Genomic DNA, 24,091 nt, shown 5'->3' with positions numbered 1-24,091 from the left:
TTTAATGTTATAGATTCCAATGTATTGTTGTTTAGATATTGGAAAAGTTAACACTTCATTCTTTGAACATGTCCAGAGTGTTTGAAAATAATTAAGCCAGTCATTTGCTGGTATTGTTTCAAGTTTTACCTCTTCCTTAACTTCCCTTTTAATTTCTTCAGAATTTTATAAGTTTGTGGTTGTGGTCTTGTTAATTTTGTTTCCAATGTAGATACAAAATTTTCCCAACTTTCTCTGTGTTTTCTTCTGACTTCATGTGTAGCTACTGGATTCTCGCTACGGGATTCTCAGAAAGACTGACTTTGTGGTTTTCCTAACTGAAATCAACATAGGTCATTACAAAAATGTAAGTATGAATGTAGCGATTAAAAGCAATGCTATCATATAAAATACTTGATCAAGTGGAAAGACGCACGTTTTATCACTTTTAACGAACTGTGCTGCCGTTAGATTGCGGTGCCAATCTAATAGTCCAAAGTTCCAGAGCTGGGATGACCAGGTTGCAGATTGCCATGAACACTCATCTGTCATTATTCCGTTAAATATGCACACTGTTCATTCCAATCAGTGCCTCAGAGTAGGGATTGAATAGCCCGAATGCTATGATGATCCAGTGTGTTACGTACCAGTAGTATCAGAAAATTTATAAACCAGGGGAATGGCATGCTAAAGAAGAAAGTTATCTAACTCCCCAGCTACTTCCCATCAATATTCAGGCAGCCTGTTACACTCTGTACAACTCGTCGAGTTGACTGTGTGGTTAGCGGTGCACAGCTGTGAGCTTGCATCCGAGAGATAGTGGATTCGAACCCCATTGCCGGCAGTGCTGAAGATGGTATTCTGTGGTTTCCCACTTTCACACCAGTCAAATGCTGGGCCTGTAGCTTAATTAAGGCCTAAGGCACTCCTAGCTCTTTCCTATCCCATTGTCTGTAGGATGCTAAATGGTTTATTTTGTCACCTATTCAATACATATAAATTTTACATTTAGGAATTTATTTTAATTCCGTTTGAGACATGTTTCACCCTTCATTGAGGGCACCATCAGTCAAATTACCTCCTAAAGGCAAAAATCAGGTACCTGATTAGTATTTAACATGCACAAATTAATACACATTACAATGGGAAAATTAAGTATGAGAAACTCTTGTACAATGGTGATTGTTAAACAATATAAGTTTAAAGAATAAGAAGTTGGCACCAATGCTTTCCCATTGTCGCCATAAAACCTATCTATGTCGGTGCAACGTAAATCAAATAAAAAATACTCTGTACGCAGCAGTAATCCTATCTACCGGAGATGAGGGTCAACAGAAGACACAAAGCACATCACGACAAACAATGGTCAATGTAATGGTATTGTTGATCAATCTTATGAGCTTTCTATATTGTAGGCCTTCACATTTAGTTTTCTTTCAACTCTGTGATTTGTAAAATATTTAATACCGTAAACTGTAGTTTCTTATTCTCCAAATTTACACACCGATTTTCATTAAATACTGTTTACCCATTTTCTCGTTACTCGGTGCTCATATGGACTTAGTAACAAAAATCCAAATTCATGAATATCTTTGTGATCAAAGCCAGTACGGTAACAATGTATAAGACATGAATAATAGGAAATTTAATACTATATAACAGTTATGTAGCATTCATCGATTACACCTCTAATAAGAAATATTTGAGAATTACATTTTAGGCCTTCCACTAAACTACCATTTCACTCAGCGTGAATAAAATAATTTACAGCCTAGACTATAGCAACTTATTTTCTGACTTTACATACCGATTTTCATCAAGATAGAACTACTAATAACAATATTTGAGAATTAAATTTTAGGCCTTCCCCTAAACTACCATTTTTCTCAGCGTGAATACAATTATTGATAGCCTAGATTGTAGCAACTTATTCCCCAACTTTGCATACCCATTTTCTTTAAAATACGACCACTAATAACATAAATAGTTGAGAGTTCAATTTTAGGCCTTCCCCTAAACTACCATTTCACTCAGCTTGAGTAAAATGATTTATAGCCTAGATTGTAGAGGCTCATCCCCCGACTTCACATACCGATTTTCATTAGACCACTAATAACATAAATGGTTGAGAATTCAATTTTAGGCCTTCCCCTAAACTACCATTTCACTCAGCGTGAGTAAAATGATTTATAGCCTAGATTGTAGAGGCTCATCCCCCGACTTCACATACCGATTTTCATTAAATTCTCTTCAACCGTTTTCTCGTGATGCGTGTACATACATACATACAGACAGACAGACAGAAATTACGGAAAAGCAAAAAGTGCATATTCTTGTTACTATGGACATGACCTATACAGAAATACCATTATTTTCAAATTCTGAGCAATGTACAGACAAAACTCTTATTTTATATATATAGATTTTAGTTTATCTTCTATTTTACCAGTTGACAGAAATTTCTTGTAAGCATCCCTTTTTTCTGATATGACTACTTTTATCTCTTTTTATCGTAACTGATAATTATTATGAAGATAATTATAATTCTTCTTGCTCTCTCACTTCCAGTCTTCTGGGTCGGGTTGTGAATCAAAGACCTCCACAGTTTTCTATCTCTCCACTACTCCCTTCCTTCCTCCAATATTTCTTCTACTTTTAGTCCTCTTTTCTCTATACTCTTCTTCACTGTAGCCATCCACCTCTTTCTGAGCTTCCCCATTGTCTTCCTCCTATTATTTTCTCCATAAATATTCTCTTTGGAACTCTAACCTCTTTCATTCTCATCATGTATCCGTAGTATTTCAGCTTACTGGTGTATATCTTATTTTGCAGTTTAAGGAACCAGTTCTCTCTCAGATTTCTTTGTTTCTGATTTTATCCCTTTGTGTCTTCCCAATTCTTCGTCTAAGGAATATCATCACAGCTGCTTGGATTCTCCTTTTATTGGGTTCATGTGTCAAAATTAGTGTGTAATACATTGAGTACAGACTTTTCTTGCACTTCTCTAGGATGGTCCTGTTCCGCACTGTAGCCCTCACACCAGGGACAGCAAACCTATGACACGTGAACACGACTTCTGTGGCACGTCAGACAACATACTCACATATTTGAATGTTTTTAACATGTAATACATAGGTCAGAAATCTAGGAACACAGCATATTTTAATATTATGCTTTGAAATGGCGTATGGCTTTTAGTGCCGGGAGTGTCCGAGGACATGTTCGGCTCGCCAGGTGCAGGTCTTTTGATTTGACACCTGTAGGCAAGCTGCGGGTCATGATGAGGATGAAATGATGATGAAGACGTCACATACACCCAGCCCCCGTGCCAGCGAAATTAACCAATGATGGTTTAACTTCCCAACCGTGCCAGGAATCGAACCCAGAACCCCTGTGATCAAAGGCCAGCACGCTAACCATTTAGCCATGGAGCCGGACAATATTATGCTTTAATAAAGAGTATGGCTCAATTAATTCTATGGCCATGTTTTTTACAATTTTTATTAGGTTAAACCAAAAAGTTTTAGAGGATGGCACATTTTAGTACATAAAATTGTAAACGAATGCAAGCACAATGAGGTTTTGGTGTAATTTAGTTTTACTAATGTAATATAAGTTCGAACCAAACAATTTAGTGTTTTAACACCAAAAAATTTGAATGTACACAGTTTTAACTCAGTCAGTATATTTGACCTTGAAGGCCACTGCTATTGAACTGACACACAAGGTGTTAAAAATAAAAGGAATAATTTAAGCAATACCAAGTAAACAAGAAACAAAACCGAACACAGTACCCCAAGATGAAAAACTTTGAACACACACAAACATTATTTTTTCTTCAGGTTGTTTTTAATTGTGTTATTTGACCCACAAGTTTGTGAACTTGTAGAAATATGAGACAATAACTTTGTATTTTATCTAAATATATATTTTAATATAAAGTCTATAGGAATTAGCTGTACAAAAATGTTCATTTATATTTTATATTAATTGCCAGTTTTTCATGACTTTCTTGCTGCTGATGATGGCTCTAAAGAAATGCCAAAACTGGTACTGCTAAATAAAGTTAATATGTTGTAATACATTCAGGCAACATTGTTTGTATTGAATAGGTGTAACCTCTAATAACTTTATAAGTATTTCTGAAAAAGTAATAAACAAGACCTTAATTGACACGCTAGTAGGAAAAGGTTTGCCATCCCTGCCTCACACATTGGTAAAACCCATTGGCTTGTTGGATTCTCTTTCCGATCTCTCTATTTTCCCATCTTATGCAAATATACTTCCCAAATATTTGAAGCTTTTCACAACTTCTAATGATTTTCCAATGACTTCAATAATTTTAAGTTTCATAACACCATTTATCAACAGCAGGGCCTACTTATGGGATCCCCAGCCTCAGGCATATTAGCGGAAAATTACATAGACCACCTAGAACATACATCAATCAATAAAATAGATAACATATTCTTCTGGTGTAGGTTTGTTGACGATATTTTCGTCATCATCGATAACAGATCCACTGATGAAAACATCAGATTAGACAAACATAATACTTTGGACCCCCCGTATAAAATTCACAAAAGAAATCAAAAACAACCGCTTCCTAAACTACTTGGACCTAACAATAACGAGACATGAAAACCATCTATCCTACAAAATCTACAGAAAACCCACACACACTTCAAACACCATAAAAACTGATTCCATCCATCCTGACGTACATAAAAGAGCAGCTTATTTTAGCATGATACATAGAGCCCTCAATATACCACTAACAAAAGAAGACTTAAATAATGAATTACAACTCATCTACGACATAGCCAAACACAATGGGTACAGTAAAGAAATGGTCAATAAAATTATACACAAAAGTAAATCTCAACCCAAAACCAAATTAACAAAAATAGACAAACCCAAGAAAGATTCTTTCAACAACGCACACACATACCCCGTAACTAACGTTTAGAAAAAGTACAACTTAAGAATAGCATTTAAAATCACGCACAATAGATCCAATATCATACACAATGTTAGAACTGTTAACAACAATAACAAATATAACCAATCAGGAGTTTTCCACATCAAGTGCAATGATTGCAAAACAAGTTACATTGGACGTACAGGCAGAAATTTCATAATCCGGTATAATGAACATCTAAACGCAATAAAGCGTAACTACTTCTCAGCAATAGGCCAACACATTGAAGAATACAAACACAGTTTTACGAACATCGAAAATGATATGAAAATATTAAATATAAATCCCAAAGGCCCCCTGCTCAATATAACAGAAGAGTTTTACATTTCTTTAGATCAATACGCTAATCCCAATTTCAATATAAATGATATTACAGAAAAAACCAATATTATCTTTAATATAGTCATTCCCGCCCTAAAAAACGACTACCTCAGAACAATCAATAAGCGGAGCACAACACGTGCCACAAAACCACTCAACGACATGCCCAACCCCACCTCTGCTCCCACAACAACCAATCCCCCTACCCCTCCGTCCACACCCCTCATCACAGCTGACATGAGCCCAAGACGAACCCACAGCAGTACACAGCGAGTTCCAAAACAGAACACTACGCAACCACAACAGCAGTAAGTACACTTTCTAATTCACACACGTCTTCAGGCTTTACTTCAGTCCACAATCCATCACTCATAACATATTTATCTTTTACAGATAACCATAATACCAAAACACAAATATAGACAGGAAAGGAATTACCACTGCTATCAGAATTTTTATTTTTTTAAATTTTTTTTTTACAATTTGCTTAAGGTTGCACCGACACAGATAGGTCTTGTGGCGATGATGGGATAGAAAAGGGCCGTGGCCTTAATTAAGGTACAGCCTAATTTGCCTAATGTGAAAATGGCAAACCACGGAAGACCATCTTCAGGGCTGCTGACAGCGAGGTTTGAACCCACTATCTCCCAAATACTGGATACTTGCCGCACTTAAGCGACTGCAGCTATCGAGCTCGGTGTCAGAATTTTTAATCATACTTAAAACAAGACTACGTCTTCATCTTATGCTTCTAACTCAAACAAACAAGATCTTACCTACTATGAAGCTAAGTTGGACCTTTTAACGACAAGTGTTTTATTATAATACATTTAGCTATTACCCAACTAAATAGAATACATCATAGAAACCCATCATTGTTTACAAATATAGTATCAACCAACGCAAATCTACGATTATTATTTTTGCTATTTGCTTTACGTCGCACCAACACAGATATGTCTTATGGCGATGATGGGATAGGAAAGGCTTAGGAATGGGAAGGAAGCGACCATGGCCTTAATTAAGGTACAGCCCCAGCATTTGTGTGGTGTGAAAATGGGAAACCACGAAAACCATCTTCTGGGCTGCCGATAGTGGGGCTCGAACCCAATATCTCCCGATTACTGGATACTGGCCGCACTTAAGCGACTGCAGCTATCGAGCTCGGTGATCTACGATTAACAGCACAGTAATTACAAGAAGAAAGCATATGCAAGACATGTGCAATTAAACTCATCAAGTTTTAGACTTACTTATATTATTGTTCACGAGCACTAGCATCAACTGATGTAATTCGTAGCCATAAGACTCTACCAAGAAAGAAGAAGATATCTGCAAGACATAAACATAAATTTTACATATGGTTTTAGCATATTTTAATGTGTTTTATATGTCCGTACAACTGATTAGCTCTTAACCCTTTGAACCCCAAGAGTAAAAATAACTTTAATAAACTTTGTATTTGTGCTGTTCTATACTAATTAGTCACATTCAAATGCATTTTTGCCATTTTCAAAAAAATTCCCTCCTAGACTTGGATATTTGAACATGTTGCTTCAGAGCTACATTGGGGCTCAGTGGTAATTCGAAGACAAAATAACCTGAAAATTTAAATTTTCTACTCTACTTTATTAAGACATTACACAGTACTAGAAACATGACAGTATCATAATGAAGACATTACACAGTACAAGAAACATTAAAATATCATAATAACATGTTTTAGAACACTGGATGATGGGAGAAACGTCACATTACTTTAACAACTTTCCTTTACAAGCACTATCATTCCAGTAACAAATACAATACACAAGTAAGGCCTACGTGGTATGGAACAGAGTGAAGCAATTTTTTTGCTACCTGTTAAGTCATCAGCCCAGAGACTGGTTGGATCCTCAAACCGCACCACCAAAGGCTATGCAGCTATAGGAAAACCACAAAAACCAATGACGAGGTGTGAGGGAGTTTGCCATTGCTGCAGTTAGGCACAAGTTTACATTACATTTTGCACATACTGCTTGAGTGAGTACACCTGGGGAAAATTTGCATCTAGCTTTACCAGACTATCCCGGTCAGTGTTCAGACCCGTCGTACCGAATGTCATCATTTGGGCGGACTGCAAATGTTTGCCTTTTAGTGGGTTCTTTGAGTGCTTCACTGGAGCGACGTTTTGTACCTTTCCCCTGACTTGATCTCGTAAGCGCACTTGCAATATTTGCCTGGAATTTTGCCATTGAATATGACATTTGTTACATCGTTGAGCCTGATGTCTATGGTACAACAACCATCCATTCATAACGGCAACACTAATACAGCAGTATATAATTCTAGTGTACCACTTCACTGATCTCAAATCAATTCTGTACAATTCCTGTTTTTGTGATGCATTCCACCTCTTACATTTCCCTACTGGATCAATTGCAGCATAAGCTGATATAAAATTCACTGCTTTTCTGTCATACCATCTTATAAGTGCCACATAACTGTCCGTTTCCACACGCCAGTCGTAGCTGCCTCTTCCAGAGCATTTTAATTCAGCTTCAGACTTCAGGGGACACTTGCCCATGCTGTCATTCCGTATTGTGTCCACACAGAATAATCCCCTTTCTTTCAGTGCAATGGCAAGTTGAAGAGAAGAAAACCATTTTTTTTGTTCAGGAAGCTCATTTGTGAAAGCCACAATTATGCTTGACGAATTACGGCTGTTTCATCTTCTGAGTCCTCAAAATCTGACAATCTATTTCAGAATTCCATCTGATAACTGTTGAAGAATACCAAGAAGGTCCTTTTCATTCCTTATTTGTGTTGGTTTCATCTTGGCTATTGGAATAAAACAAGTATAATATGGAATTACAATCCGGTTGGTAAAAGTTAGGTTAGAATGATTTGTTTATACTTAACCCCAATGTAGCTTGAGAGCAACACCATTTTCTAATCAGACATATTCACTAGCTATCATACATATTCCAGTTTATCATGGTACATAATCTTACAACAGTACATTAAGTTGACAAATACACTAATATAAAAAGTTAACTCAACATTGATTGTTCTGAAACGTGATTTTGTAACACTGGCGGTACTAGATCACAGCCAGCTGATTCACTTCACATACTAAACACACACACTGCCACCTAGATCAGTGTTGTAAGTGGCATCTGTAGTCATTTTTTGAAAAAGCACAAATGTAGCTTCATGGCAACAATGGGGTTGAAGGGGCCAATCTAAATAAAAACTGGTGAAGTGTCCTTGAAATACACGTTGCTTAGAAGCAACACTGGTAGCGAAAGGGTTAAGTTTAGGTTAAGTTTTTATAATCACAATTTAAACCTCAAGGTCATTTACGCTTACGTACTGCAATTTAAACCATAAATCATAACTTATATGCCCCATTAGACATATCCGGATATGCCAATCAAAGATGGCATCTCTCTTCAGACAATGTAATGTAATTCACGCAAAACATCAACATTAGCCAGCTGATGATGGTCAAATAGGCCGAATCCAGTACTGTAAGAAGTACAAGTATAATAAATTGTATTGCTCAGGTGGAATCCTTTCTTTTCCATTCTTCTTCTTCTTCTTCTTCTTCTTGGCAAACTCCTGCTTTCATGAATCAGATGGATATAGCTCCAGAGCTGACTTCATGCAATACCTAAAACTGAAACCTTCACATCTGTTGACTCCTTTCTTCTCTCCATTACACTCAGAGCTTTCCTAACTAATTTTTCCAGTAGAAGCTGTTAAAGACATGGATGATAGCCAGATTTAGGGGCTACAGTTTGTTTTGCAGTTGGCTGGGAAGAATACCAACTCCACAATTCGAAGCGATAAGTTACAAGGATGAGCCAAGCATTGGTCGGTTACCAAGGCTTCCTATTGTGTTGTACCACCCCCTTTGGCATCGAGGGTATAAATCTGCTGCTTGAACAGTGAGGACATCATCCATGCCTTTTGATTGGCATCATAGGTAGCTGGCAAAGGCTTGATGTTGGAGAAGTATCGAGTTGTCTTTGATTTTTTGATCAGAAAAGGGCGTGGATTTTTGGAACCATCTACATTCAATCCCAGCATGACTGTGACCTGCTTGTTATTGTGTTTGCCACTATGACAGGCTTTCCATTTGTAAGTGTGAGTCCAAATTGGCAGGAGGCTGTAGAACAGACTTGTTTCATTCACACTGGAAATGTTGCATGGTTCATACGTAAGCTTTCAGCAACTCCTAAAGTCTCAACTCTTTCTACATCGGAACAGTCTCTTCACTTACACTGTTTGATTCCCCGGATATAACCTTGTGCACAAAATTGTACCTTTTTTAAAAAAATTGGTCTATCCAGCTGTTTGAGTCTGTGAAGTCTTCAATCTCCAGCATGTTTGCCACTTTGAGAACCTTTTCTCTCAGCATTATGCCACTGACAGGAAAATTTGCTACTCATGCTGAAGAAAAACATTCATGCACAATTTCTTCTATTTTGAATATTTAAAGTATTTTCTCTTCTTTAATTGTGGACTGCACTCAGAAGCACTTCGCTGCATTGTATGTCTGTTATTCACAATGGTCTGTCGATCACAAAGGGTATGGATATGTGGATATGGAAATGCCAAGTTCCTTTATAAGCGCAACATGTGTTCCTTTAAATGAATCCCCTTTCTTGAAAATATGTATTTTTGGTGACACAACAGTTCACTTTGATGCCCAAAACGCATGATGTTCCAGAGCACAATTGATACGAATAATTTTCTTTGCACCGATCAAGGACGATCTCACAGGACGCATGTGAAAGTGTACACAACAGTGAGATGAGTAACAGTTGCAAGGCAAGAGCATAACACTACTCAGGTTCATTTGTTACTTTAGTAAAGTAGCACACATGCAGTGTAAGTTTGTTTCCGAATCCAATCCAGTGGCAGCCAACTGTAGCATCCGCCCCAGCCCCAGCCGGAGAGTAAACAAGACATGCTGTGAACACCTGAAGCAGTGTCCACCTCCAGAAATTTATATTTTTGGATAATCTAAATACTGGGAATATAAAAAGAGGGTTTAACTGTACTTCCCAATGGTTTTATCCAAATGTATTGTGGCCTTACATAGTTTGCTACAACTCATCAACATTGTTAAAGAATTACTGATTACTATAATATACTGTATAAATGAATTCACAATAGAATTTGCAACTTCTCTCTTGTAAACTGAAGCCTTTGATACCACTTAACCGGGCGAGTTGGCCGTGAGGTTAGGGGCACGCAGCTGTGAACTTGCATCTGGGGGGGATGGTGGGTTCAAGCCCCGCTGTCAGCAGCCCTGAAGATGGTTTCCCATTTTCACACCAGGCAAATTTTGGGGCTGTACCTTAATTAAGGCCACAGCCAATTCCTCCCCACTCCTATGCTTTCCTATCCCATCGTTGCCATAAGACCTATCTGTGTTGGTGTGACGTAAAGCAAATTGTAAAAAAAGATACCACTTAATGCCAAAGAGCTTGCAATATTGAAACATCAGCTGCGATGTGTAGCAAATGCATTGTCATGAAACAAGTCAGTATTGAATCAGAATATTATGCAGGCTTGGAGGTAAAGTTTAATGATATTTTCAAGAATGTGGTTGAATGTCGTGAAACATATCTTGAGAATTAGAAGTTAATTTTTAGGTCAATTATTGTATCATTAATGCCAAAGAGCTTGCAATATTGAAACGTCAGCTGCGATGTGTAGCAAATGCATTGTCACGAAACAAGTCAGTATTGAATCAGAATATTATGCAGGCTTGGAGGTAAAGTTTAATGATATTTTCAAGAATGTGGTTGAATGTCGTGAAACATATCTTGAGAATTAGAAGTTAATTTTTAGGTCAATTATTGTATCATTTTTCTAGAAGGTCAAGTTAATTTTATCCGTTTCATTGCTAATTCATTGTTGGAGTTCATTGCTCTCTTTAATTCAGATGTGGTTTTCTTCTATTTTTAGTGGCTGACTATTTTTACATAATCTTTTCTTTCATTTGAAACATGCATAGCAGATTGTGTATTTTTATGGAGCTGCTTTGCATTACTTTTTTTTTTTCCTGCAATGACAGTCCTTCATATCAAACATCTCAACGTTTCACCAGTATGTTGAGAGATACTTCAGAGTTAAACTTTCTGACCCTCTCCTTTGTGCCCACATTGCAAGGTTATTGAATTCTCCACTTGCTTCAGTTCAGTGTCTGCCACCGCAACAGTATGCTCCTTCCCTGGTCCTGCGCTGTAAACAAGCACTCTAAGGGCATGGTTGGCATAGGTAGATATATAAGGATGGGAAAGATCCATAAAAACAGGTGGTCCTCATTGCTTCACTAAGCTGTTTTAAGAAGTAGATGAGTTTTTGTCCTAAGGTAATCCTTAATATGGGAGATACTGTGCCCTATAATGCTCTGATTTCCGTCAGGCAAACACCGAGATTGAACCAAGAACATTATAGTAACCAATACGCCCACCAAAGCGTGTATTCTGGCACATAGCTTACCGTGCGATACGTATCCACACACAGCAGCTCAGTAGAACATGAATCAGGGTATCGGGGTATAAACAAGGGCAAAATAAGATGATAAGTGGATACGAAAAGTGCAGGGTAAGAGCAAATCCTACTAAAAAAAATATATAACAGAAAACTTCACTGCATTCAAAGTTTTACAATAAGGGATTTATTACATAAAAATAAAAATAGTTACAAATACATGAGCTTTCCAAATATAACTCGGGTAAATAAAATGTTGAGCCGTCGACTACCAGCTCACTGCCTTCATGAAACAGCAAGGCTGTAACAAGCATGAAATCACGGAGTAAGCAATGGAGTAAAGGAAAAACGGATATCTGCACAAATACTCGTCTAACAGCAACCTCCTACGCATAAAAAATACTATGCCTCAGTTCCTCGAACCCGGGAGCTAACAAATATAAACACGCTATGTACAGTGCTCAGACCGAGTATAGATCCCTGGTCCAGCAAAGAGCGAGGCATCAAATATCCATATAAAAAAAATAGGAACAAAACTCCATCGTCCTAGGGTCAACGCATAACGGGCAAGATGTTTAAAATGAAGCAAAACAAACGGAAATGAAATCTCTATTAGCAGCGTAACATCAAGGTCGTACTTCCCCTCAAAACACTCAACAGACCGCAGGCATCTTACACTGCCGCATTCCTAGACTGTGACGTCAGACACTCCATCCCTTCATCACACTTTGCACGAGACAGGCAGCGGCCATTCTTATTTTTATGAGTCGCACAGCTGACTGCCAGGGAAGCTGACTGCAAGGAAAATTTCGCTTTCACCGTACCTCTCGTAAATTGGCCTCCATAGCGCTCTCGTAATTATATATGGGCTACACGCTATCGTGTCAATGTCACAAACAATACAACATAATCTCATTTCCGCCACTACTGGGCTCGTCCATAAGTATACAAGGGCACAATCCAGTGCGCTATAATCACATGGCCATAATAAGGCGTATCAAACTCATCTAACCCATTCTTAATCTGCGCTGGGGCGTTCTCTCTATCAATACACACAGTCAGCTACATGCATAATGCCCATATTTCTCAAGCATAATGGCATGTCCATCCTGTCACGTTAACCTAGGTGAGATTTAAGGGGTACGTCCCAATATCCAAAGAATTACATACGACCACAAAGAAATATGCCCTGACGCTGCACTATGAACTGTATCTGTCAGTCTGACATCACTACCATGACCAAGATGATCCTACATGAAAAATGGAGACAACCAGTACACTGTCATTGTACTACCGAAAAGAAATGTAATCACACAAACGAGGAATATACAACCTACACTAATATACTGAGTTCGAGTCCTGGGCATAGCTATACTGTACAAAAAAAATTATCTGATATAAATTTACATGTTGGCTGATGGCCAACCTTGTTCCTATCTTGAAGTTAAGTTACATGCTTTTTACAAATTGGAAAGCTCTGACCTGAAATGATCGATGACATGACGGAGCGGCTCCCCATATGGACCGCTGGAATTACCACATCATGGTATGCTGTGACGCTGGCAGCAAATACAGGCGGACGACTGGAGACATTCTAGCTGGCGAGAACATTTCTTGCAGCTTCTTAGATGGTTGAAAGATGTTCCCTTCGACGTCGTGCTGAGCAGGTACGCCAGGTGATCCCGGGTCGATTCCCGATGTCATGCCGACTTGTTGTCTTCTCCAGCTCCCGTTACTGCTTCCTCGCTATGCGTGTGCAGTAGCTCGTACTGGGTTGATGTAGGGAAAACTGTAAAGAAATGTCTTATTACACACAGTCCAGATTTGATGCCCGTTTTCACTAAAACCATGTCTCACACGTTACTTTGACCAAGTCATGTTCTGAATTTGGACTTGGTACACCAATGTTCTGTTCATCAAACTCGGTAACAATATTATCTTATCCTTTCACTCGGACCGAACTTCTAGATACCAGGAATACCTTGAGCCTTCATTAATTCCTGCGTTTCGTTAGTTACAATTGGACCTCAAAGAAATATGAAGCTACTAGTCAAACAATCTCATTATAGGCAGCACATCTTCTCATGACAGCACATCAGCGAGTGTAATATCAAGAATTCAGCTTAGTTATCCAAGTTGATTACTTACTTTTCCTCAGATTCAATAGTACTAGGTGTAGGCAGCTCAAAGATTAAGACGCTGTTCTGGATGCCGGCTTGCAGCGTGGCGACCTCGTTCCAGCAGTAGTTCAGTCAATGAATGAACCTGACGTGCTCTGCGCTCATTTATTTATAATCAAGTTGGCATTACCACGCTAGCGTGTTGGCTGTCTGTACGTCGCGCGCCCACGCCTGGAGGCTTCCCCTGGACAAAGAGCGTCAAGTACCTCACTTAACATATGCATTTATAATTATATCCATGTTGCATATCAAAATTTAGCAAAAATTATGCAGGTTGCAATTCTATTGTCAGATCCAATGCATATCTTCTGTAGCCAGAGATATTAAATTAATTCCTCCTTCCCTCCAAATGTTAGCTAGCCCGCGACATGGTGCGCATCCCCGCTCTCAATTAAGAAGCTTCGCTTGGGCAATAAATTCCTTTTATGAGTCTCTGGAATTTTCATAATGATGCAGCTGCTATGTTCCCACGAGAAATGCTTCCTCTGGACTCTCTTATAAAATAAACTATTATACAATGACTTCCAGGGTGGTCTCAGGTAATCCCAATATCTAATGCTAAAATCCAGACTATTGGTACATGAACTGTATGGTTCAATACATCTCTCATAATTTATATTGCTTTTCAGTATCAAGTTGCCAAATGAAGTAGCTCAGATTGTAGAAGTCCTGGCCTTCTGAGCCCAAAATGTAGATTTGATCTTGGCTCAGTCTAATGGTATTGGAAGGTGCTCAGATACTCCAACCTTTTGGCAGTAGATTTACCAACATATGAAAGAACTACCATAGGACAAAATTCAGGCACCCTGACAACTCCTAAATCCGTAAAAATAGTTAGCAGGATGTAACATTATTTGTTCAGTACCAAATCAGAGAGGTATTATTACATAATTGTGCACGAAATAACTCCGATGTTGGGTCCCACCCAACATGAACACAGCTTGAACTTTAGCACTCCTATGTCGATTGTCCTGTGTTTTATGTTTTGTAGAGCCATCTTATGGAACTCATGAGAACGTTTTATGATAATTTGTAGGAATTCTAACTCTCGTTATTGAATGTTTTACGGGAATGTGTTACAGTGTGCTTTGTTTGTAAACATGTCTTCATCTTCTTTGATGGCTTTTTATATTTTACAACAGTTAGAGGACATTGAAAATGATTTTTATGTACCAGCTACTGAATTCAACAATTTATTAGTGCACAGTATAAGTGAAAGTAGTGAGAGTGATAATGAGATAGGAAGTGGTAATGCTCCTTAGCAGGTATGATGCAAGAGGAAAATGTGATGATCCCGATTTACATGCGTTGCCATTTAACGGCTCATTCCCGAGTTGTGGCTAAACATGAACCCATTTTAACTTGTGGTTATAATTAGTTTTTCTGTTAGATTGTTTTATATTCTCACTTTCTGTTGCTGCTCATACTGCAGAAATTAAATGGGAGTTGAACGGGAAGCATCACGTAGGAATAATGAAGTTAAAAATTTAATAGATTTGAATTTATGGAAAATATTTTGTAAACATATTTAACATTATGCATTGAAAATAGTCCATATCAAACCATTTCTATAATGTGCAGTTATGTTTCACAAACCAAAGGCATCTTAAATAGCTTAGTTATGATATTTTTCTCGTTTTTCAGGCTCCTTCATGCATTCAACGTTGAAGGAATCCACTTCTCATAACAAACATGGAGCACCTTTATTTTATATTCAGCATCATGCGCCATTAACAGAGGGGTATCTTTACTGTTCCTGGCAATATTTGTGTAAGTCATAAACTGGTTTATAAATCAAGTTTGTAATTTATAAATTTGGAAATTAATTTTAACGTCACAAAAATGATCTACTCCTGAGTATAGAAACTGTAGACACACCCCTCTGTTGTGGCCCTCGATATATTCAAATAGCAAAATCATAAAAAATGAGCTTGATTTTGTGTAGACAGTTTCCTATGTTGTTATTATTTTGGAGCCAATAAAGCATATTTTCTAAATATTCTAATCTTCATATCCCTTAATTCCTCATGGCTGCTTTGAACACTCTTGAAAAATTGTTATTTGTGGATCCACGTGGACATGAAATGATGTAATATTATGTTCAGCAGTATGATTTTGTGAAAAATTTAAATAATTCTGTATCCCCTGCATTGATTCATTTCGTGACTTGTGAAGGACAAAGGAGACAGCTTTCGTAATTTTTTAATAAGGAAGCCATACTTTCCAGTGTCGGTTCAGTTAACCCAGGAGTGGTGGCGTGGGGTATATTGTGACCTGGTGCAAATTTATTTTTTTTCGATTGAGCTTGTTTTTTAATTTAGAGACCTTGGCTGCCACATACCTCTCCCCACATTCCTTGGCTTTTGTCTGAGGTAAGTGGCATGGTAGTGAAGGGTGTTGATTCTGAGAAAGAGGGATTATTATCTAGGAGTGCAATGAAGTGTCTCGTTAGACCCCACGCCACCAGTCCCGGTTGAGTTTTGACCAATTATGTCGAGGAAGATCGAAACCTGGCATTTTCTTCATTGGGTCTGTAATCAGAAAGGCGTTGGTGGGTAAACATCGCTGTCTCCTTTCTGCTGTTACACTGAATTTTTCATGGGAGTGTAGATCAGTCCAGAGTGGATTGTGGGATTTTGATCTCATCACAGGTGGATCTCGTAAGTCATTGAACAAGAGTGAGTTCCTGTGTGCTAAGGTCTTCTTGAGCAACTGTACTTTCGCTGCTTTTCTCCTCAGATCTGGAGGAGCAATGTTTAGATATAAAATAAAATACAAAGTTTATTCCACCTACTCAATACTATACAGTAATTGCAATGTTTATAAATACATTACAATATATTAACAAGGTACAAGTTTCGACCCTGTATGGGTCAACATCAGCCTAACTAAGATACTTATAGATATGCCGAAGTCCTAAGACAGAATTACATTGTGGAAATGAGTTTTGAAAGAATGAACTGTGTTTGTGATGCGATGATGTACATAAAAAATGGTGGATTGATGAACTGTTATAGATGAAATAATGTTGTGCTTATCAGTGACAAATAAAATTTACGTCAAATACAATTAGACTGTAAGAATAGTTATCATACAATTATTACAATAATGAATAAAATATGCCCTTGTTGGTGAATACTCTAAAATTGCACTTTAAAAACGTAATATGCCGGTTGAATGCAAAGTCAAAATGCTTCTATTGAGTTCTAGAATTCTGAGTGCGTCTTCAGGTGGAGAATTAAAAGTTGAACATAGGCGCAGAGGGTATCTGTCTTACTTGAGGTCCAATATATCTAATGTAGAAGTTAAATGTCGATAAAACTATACGACATTCTTGTAATATAATGAATTCTTGCTGTACTGTGAGGAATATTCCCAATTGAAGTTGGAACCAATAGAACCTTGCACGTAATGTGAACAACCTTACCGGTGGAGTGCAACTAAGAGAATCATTAACTTCTACATTAGATATATTGGACATTAAGCAAGACAGATACCCTCTGCGCCTATGTTCAACTTTTAATTCTCCACCTGAAGACGCACTCAGAATTCTAGAACTCAATAGAAGCATTTTGACTTTGCATTCAACCGGCATATTACGTTTTTAAAGTGCAATTTTAGAGTATTCACCAACAAGGGCATATTTTATTCATTATTGTAATAATTGTATGATAAATATTCTTACAGTCTAATTGTAATTGACGTAAATTTTATTTATCACTGATAAGCACAACATTATTTCATCTATAACAGTTCATCAATCCACCATTTCTTATGTACATCACATACACAGTTCATTCTTTTAACTCTCATCTCCACAATGTAATTCTGTCTTAGGACTTGGGCATATCCATAAGTATCTTGGTTAGGCTGATGATGACCCATATAGGGTCGAAACTAGCACCTTGTTAATATATTGTAATGTATTTATGAACATTGCAATTACTGTATAGTATTGAGTAGGTGGAATAAACTTTGTATTTTATTTTATATCTAATCTTAATTCAATATGGAACCAATAATGAAGTTTATAACCTTGAAAGGAGCAATGTTTGCTGAAACAGGCAGCCTCTGAGTAGGAGTGGACCTCACTGTACCAGTAACAACTCTCATGGTTTCATTGAGCTGTATGTCAATCTTGCTCAAATGTACGCTGTTTTCCCACACAGGAGCGCAGTACTCGCCAGCCGAGTATGCTAGGGAAAGTGAAGCGGTGCGAAGAGTGTTTGCATCAGCACCCTAGTGGCTGCCCGCTAGTTTATGCAGCAGATTTAATATTGTACTCAGCTTCCTGGACAGCAGGCAATGCTGTTCGAACGACAAGGATCGATCCAGTGAGACACCGAGACACCCAGATATTTTGGGAAGAAGTTGTGGGAGACTACTGTTCCATTTAAAACCAAATTTAGCTTCCATGTTATGCAAGGGGAATGCTGTTACTTCCGTTTTACTAGGATTTGGCTGGTGTCTCCATTTGTGAAAATAGTCACGCATGGTAGCTAGGTCCTCTGAAAGTGCATCCTCACAGTGTGCCAAATCCGTACTCTGAGTAATTAAAGCTAGATCGTCTGCAAACTGTATCTTCTTTGAAGTTGTTCTTGGCAGGTCATGGATGTTAAGATTGAATAGAATGGGAGATAATACTGACCCCTGAGGTAAACCATTATTTAGAGATCTCCACCTGCTTCTTTCACCGTTCAGAAATGCAGCAAGTCGATGGTTGGATAACATGTTGTTTTACTTTACAAAGGTGAAAAATGAGAGTATCCTCCTAATTCAATACAATAAAATAAATACAATAAATTTTTTGTATTGAATTAGGAGGATACTTTAATTTTTCACCTTTGTAAAGTGAAAACCGTCAATATGGAATGATTCTAATATCTTGTAATAATAATAATAATAATAATAATAATAATAATAATAATAATAATAATAATAATAATAATAACATGTTGTTTAGTAAGATGGTTCATGTTTGTGGGTTACTGTAGTCACGTCCTAGTTCGTGAACCATGGGCAACGGCTGAGTGGCCTAGTAAGTGGTCCTGAGAGTCGGGATACCAGTTGCTATGGAATGGGAGTGGGCATCTCGGACATATTCTGAGTCGTGGCCCTCCTTGTGCTCAGGCGGCTAGGACTACACAATTCACCGGTGGTCCATAACCCGTTAGAGGAGAGATCCTCACTTGGACTATGTGCAAGTAGGGCAGCATCCTGCTTCATGAATTTACCGAGCTCAGAACACTAAGCAAGCCTCGGACCTATGGGAGTAATGGAGTCCCACTCCCATTTGACAGGCGAGGGACTCCTTGGAAACAATATCAATATTAATATCAATATTAATGGGGCTTATGGAAGAAAGAAGGTAGAACTTGCTGAGTCAGCAAAGAGGATGCATCTGGATGTGCTAGGAGTAAGTGATATTCGGGTAAGGGGAGATAAGGAGGAAGAGATAGGAGATTATAAAGTGTACTTGACGGGTGTTAGAAAGGGAAGGGCAGAGTCTGGGGTAGGGCTCTTTATCAGGAATACCATTGCACGCAACATAGTTTCTGTTAGGCACGTAAGTGAGCGAATGCTGTGGGTAGATTTGTCAGTGGGAGGAATTAGGACAAGAATTGTGTCCGTGTATTCACCATGTGAGGGTGCAGATGAGGATGAAGTTGACAAGTTTTATGAAGCATTGAGTGACATCGTGGTCAGGGTGAACAGCAAGGATAGAATAGTGCTAATGGGCGATTTCAATGCGAGAGTTGGGAATAGAACTGAAGGATACGAAAGGGTGATCGGTAAATGTGGGGAAGATATGGAAGCTAATGGGAATGGGAAGCGTTTGCTGGACTTCTGTGCTAGTATGGGTTTAGCTGTTACAAATACATTCTTCAAGCATAAGGCTATTCACCGCTACACATGGGAGGCTAGGGGTACCAGATCCATAAAAGACTATATCTTAACAGACTTTGAATTCAGGAAATCTTTTAGGAATGTACGAGTTTTTCGGGGATTTTTCGATGATACAGACCATTATCTGATCTGTAGTGAACTAAGTATCTCTAGGCCTAGGGCAGAGAAAGTGAAATCTGTCTGCAAACGAATAAGGGTAGAAAATCTCCAGGACGAGGAAATTAGACAGAAGTACATGGATATGATTAGTGAGAAGTTTCGAACAGTAGACAGTAAGCAGGTTCAGGATATAGAAAGTGAATGGGTGGCATACAGGGATGCTGTAGTAGAAACAGCAAGGGAATGCCTAGGAACAACTGTGTGTAAAGATGGGAAAAGGCGAACATCTTGGTGGAATGATGAAGTGAGAGCAGCCTGTAAACGTAAAAAGAAGGCTTATCATAAATGGCTCCAAACAAGGGCTGAGGCAGACAGGGATTTGTACATAGATCAAAGAAACAGAGCGAAACAAATAGTTGTTGAATCCAAAAAGAAGTCATGGGTAGATTTTGGTAATAACCTGGAAAGGCTAGGTCAAGCAGCAGGGAAACCTTTCTGGACAGTAATAAAGAATCTTAGGAAGGGAGGGAAAAAGGAAATGAACAGTGTTTTGAGTAATTCAGGTGAACTCATAACAGATCCCAGGGAATCACTGGAGAGGTGGAGGGAATATTTTGAACATCTTCTCAATGTAAAAGGAAATCATCATGGTGGTGTTGCAAACAGTCAAGCTCATGGGGAGGAGGAAAATGATGTTGGTGAAATTATGCTTGAGGAAGTGGAAAGGATAGTAAATAAACTCCATTGTCATAAGGCAGCAGGAACAGATGAAATTAGACCTGAAATGGTGAAGTATAGTGGGAAGGCAGGGATGAAATGGCTTCATAGAGTAGTCAAATTAGCGTGGAGTGTTGGTAAGGTACCTTCAGATTGGACAAAAGCAGTAATTGCACCTATCTATAAGCAAGGGAACAGGAAGGATTGCAACAACTATCGAGGTATTTCATTGATTAGTATACCAGGCAAAGTATTCACAGGCATCTTGGAAGGGAGGGTGCAATCAGTCGTTGAGAGGAAGTTGGATGAAAACCAGTGTGGTTTCAGACCACAGAGAGGCTGTCAGGATCAGATTTTCAGTATGCGCCAGGTAATTGAAAAATGCTACGAGAGGAATAGGCAGTTGTGTTTATGTTTCGTAGATCTAGAGAAAGCATATGACAGGGTACCGAGGGAAAAGATGTTCACTATGCTGGGGAACTATGGAATTAAAGGTAGATTATTAAAAGCAATCAAAGGCATTTATGTTGACAATTGAGCTTCAGTGAGAATTGATGGTAAAATGAGTTCTTGGTTAGACAAGGCTGTAATCTTTCACCTTTGCTGTTTGTAGTTTACATGGATCATATGCTGAAAGGTATAAAATGGCAGGGAGGGATTCAGTTAGGTGGAAATGTAGTAAGCAGCCTGGCCTATGCTGACGACTTGGTCTTAATGGCAGACTGTGCCGAAAGCCTGCAGTCTAACATCTTGGAACTTGAAAATAGGTGCAATGAGTATGGTATGAAAATTAGCCTCTCGAAGACTAAATTGATGTCAGTAAGTAAGAAATCCAACAGAATTGAATGTCAGATTGGTGATACAAAGCTAGAACAGGTCGATAATTTCAAGTATTTAGGTTGTGTGTTTTCCCAGGATGGTAATATAGTAAGTGAGATTGAATCAAGGTGTAGTAAAGCTAATGCAGTGAGCTCGCAGTTGCGATCAGCAGTATTCTGTAAGAAGGAGGTCAGCTCCCAGATGAAACTATCTTTACATCGGTCTGTTTTCAGACCAACTTTGCTTTACGGGAGCAAAAGCTGGGTGGACTCAGGATATCTTATTCATAAGTTAGAAGTAACAGACATGAAAGTAGCAAGAATGATTGCTGGTACAAACAGGTGGGAACAATGGCAGGAAGGAACTCGGATGAGGAGATAAAGGCTAATTTAGGAATGAACTCGATGGATGAAGCTGTACGCATAAACCGGCTTCGGTGGTGGGGTCATGTGAGGCGAATGGAGGAGGATAGGTTACCTAGGAGAATAATGGACTCTGTTATGGAGGGTAAGAGAAGTAGAGGGAGACCAAGACGACGATGGTTAGACTCTGTTTCTAACGATTTAAAGATAAGAGGTATAGAACTAAATGAGGCCACAACACTAGTTGCAAATTGAGGATTGTGGCGACGTTTAGTAAATTCTCAGAGGCTTGCAGACTGAACGCTGAAAGGCATAACAGTCTATAATGATAATGTATGTATGTATGTATGTATGTATGTTTAGTAAATATGCTAGCTTCTGACAAGGGATCACTTAAACAAACTTGAGCAACAGTCCCTCTCTCCAGACCATGTCACAGGCTGATGCAAGGTCGACAAAAGCTGCAGCAGTCTTCAGTCTTTTCTGGAATCCTGCTTCAGTCTGTGTTGTCAGTGTTAACCCCTGATCACAACAACTGCGGTTCTTTCTGAAGCTCCCTTGTTCAACTGGGATGACTCTTTCTATTGCTTCCTGGATACAGTTAAGTATCATTCTTTCGAGCATCTTGTAGATTACGCTAAGGAGTGAAATTTATCGATACTGTGAAGCATCAGTTCCTTCCTTTCCTGGTTTCAAGACAGCAATTACTTTGACTTGTTTTAACAGCTTAGGTAATTTACCAGTTCGTAGAATTGAATTGAAGAAGTTGACTAGCCAGAGTTTTATACCAGGGCCTATGGCCTTCAGAAACTCAGGATAAATTTCATCCAGACCAACAGCTTTATTTATCTTTATCTTGGATAGAGCCTTGTCCAGTTCTGCAGTACTGAAGTCACAGGAATACTCCGGATGGGATCTCAACTGTGATCTTCTCGTTCTTAGCTGCTTCTTAATACTCCTTGCGTGTACCTTGACCATCTTCACCCTAGAGATTTGTGTCAGTCTGGAGGCAATGGTGTTTGCGTTCATTGGCAAACTTCTGCGTTTCATGGTAGGATCACTACCAAGTTTTCTTATGAGGTTCCAGGCTTTACCACTAGAGTGTGTGAAGTCCATCTCTGCTGTAGTTCTGTGCCACTTCTCTCTCCTATATTTATTTAGAGCTCTTAGCAACTCATCAGCTATCGTTTTAGGAGAGTTCTGATATTCGGTGTAGAGATGAAGGAGCCTCCTCGAAGAGTGCTAGATAAGGCATTCGGGCGTTCCCTGGGCAACGGAGGTACACCGGCTGATTCTTCCACGAAGGTACTGCTACACAGCAACAAGCAGATGATAGCAAGGTTTTTAAATAAAACTGAGGTTAACATTCGGCCCATCTATTGAGACTTGCAAAATATTGACTAAAGGTACGAACAGTCCATCCGCAGTTGCTTTACCAAAAAATACTGTACACTATTCCAATACCTTGTTGCAACTTTTGAAACTTTAAATCCCTAAACCTTACACACAAGGCCATTTGTCCTCTTTGGACAAATTTGTCTAAAGATTCATCAAAATAAACAACATAGTCAGAGCACTGTTTTAAGTCATTCTGCAAATTTTCTTTAAAATATGGGGCTAATCCATTATTTATAACATAGGAAGCCTTAGTCTTGCTCATAGTAAAGTTTAGAGTAATTTTCCTGTCTGGGAACGTTGTTTTGAATGCTGCAGAGGTTTCATCACAAGAGTTGAGAAACATCTTTCCAGTGACAACCTGGAGAACCCACATGGCTTCAGCCGATATAACATCATCTTTATTCACACTGCAAGTCTTTAAACTCCTTTGACTTGTACCTGGCAGTGCCAATTTCTTTGTATCTGTGGATGTAGTGCTAACGTTTGGCTGCACATCTTCAAGTGGAGATGGAGTAGAAGTATTCTTTGCAAAGAAAGACATTGTTGGCTGGGAAAACTTAGCTTTCATGTATTCGATATGAGTAGGTCCGTTAGCATGAAAACTGACTGCTTGCTTGCCCATATTACTAAGTTTGAATGATATGCTGAAGTTGCGTCGTTTACCAATATGTCCAACTAATCACTCAGTTCGGGAAACACTTTACTGTCTAGCCAAAGTTTATTAAATGTACACTGCTTGTTAGCCATTGTCATGAGTTTCAAGAAAGCATCCTAGAACTGAAATAAAAAAAAGAATAACACAAAAATGGTTGAAAGAAATGTCACTAGGGCACAAC

General features: G+C 38.6%; 1 protein-coding gene across 1 annotated transcript in view; it reads left to right on the top strand.

The window, feature by feature from the left end:
* LOC136872062 (dimethyladenosine transferase) overlaps positions 1-15,950 on the top strand; it is a 56,239-nt gene extending 40,289 nt beyond the window's left edge. Inside the window, exon 6 of the mRNA XM_067145919.2 lies at positions 15,598-15,950. Within this exon, the coding sequence (XP_067002020.1) occupies positions 15,598-15,640 (43 nt within the window). The 3' untranslated portion in view covers positions 15,641-15,950. The remainder of the gene's footprint in view (positions 1-15,597) is intronic.
* The last annotated feature ends 8,141 nt before the right edge of the window (positions 15,951-24,091 follow it).

Source organism: Anabrus simplex, chromosome 4, assembly GCF_040414725.1.
Source record: "Anabrus simplex isolate iqAnaSimp1 chromosome 4, ASM4041472v1, whole genome shotgun sequence".
Lineage (NCBI taxonomy): Eukaryota > Metazoa > Arthropoda > Insecta > Orthoptera > Tettigoniidae > Anabrus > Anabrus simplex.
The sequence above is the reverse complement of the archived record's forward strand: the minus strand, read 5'-3'. Positions and strand labels throughout refer to the sequence as shown.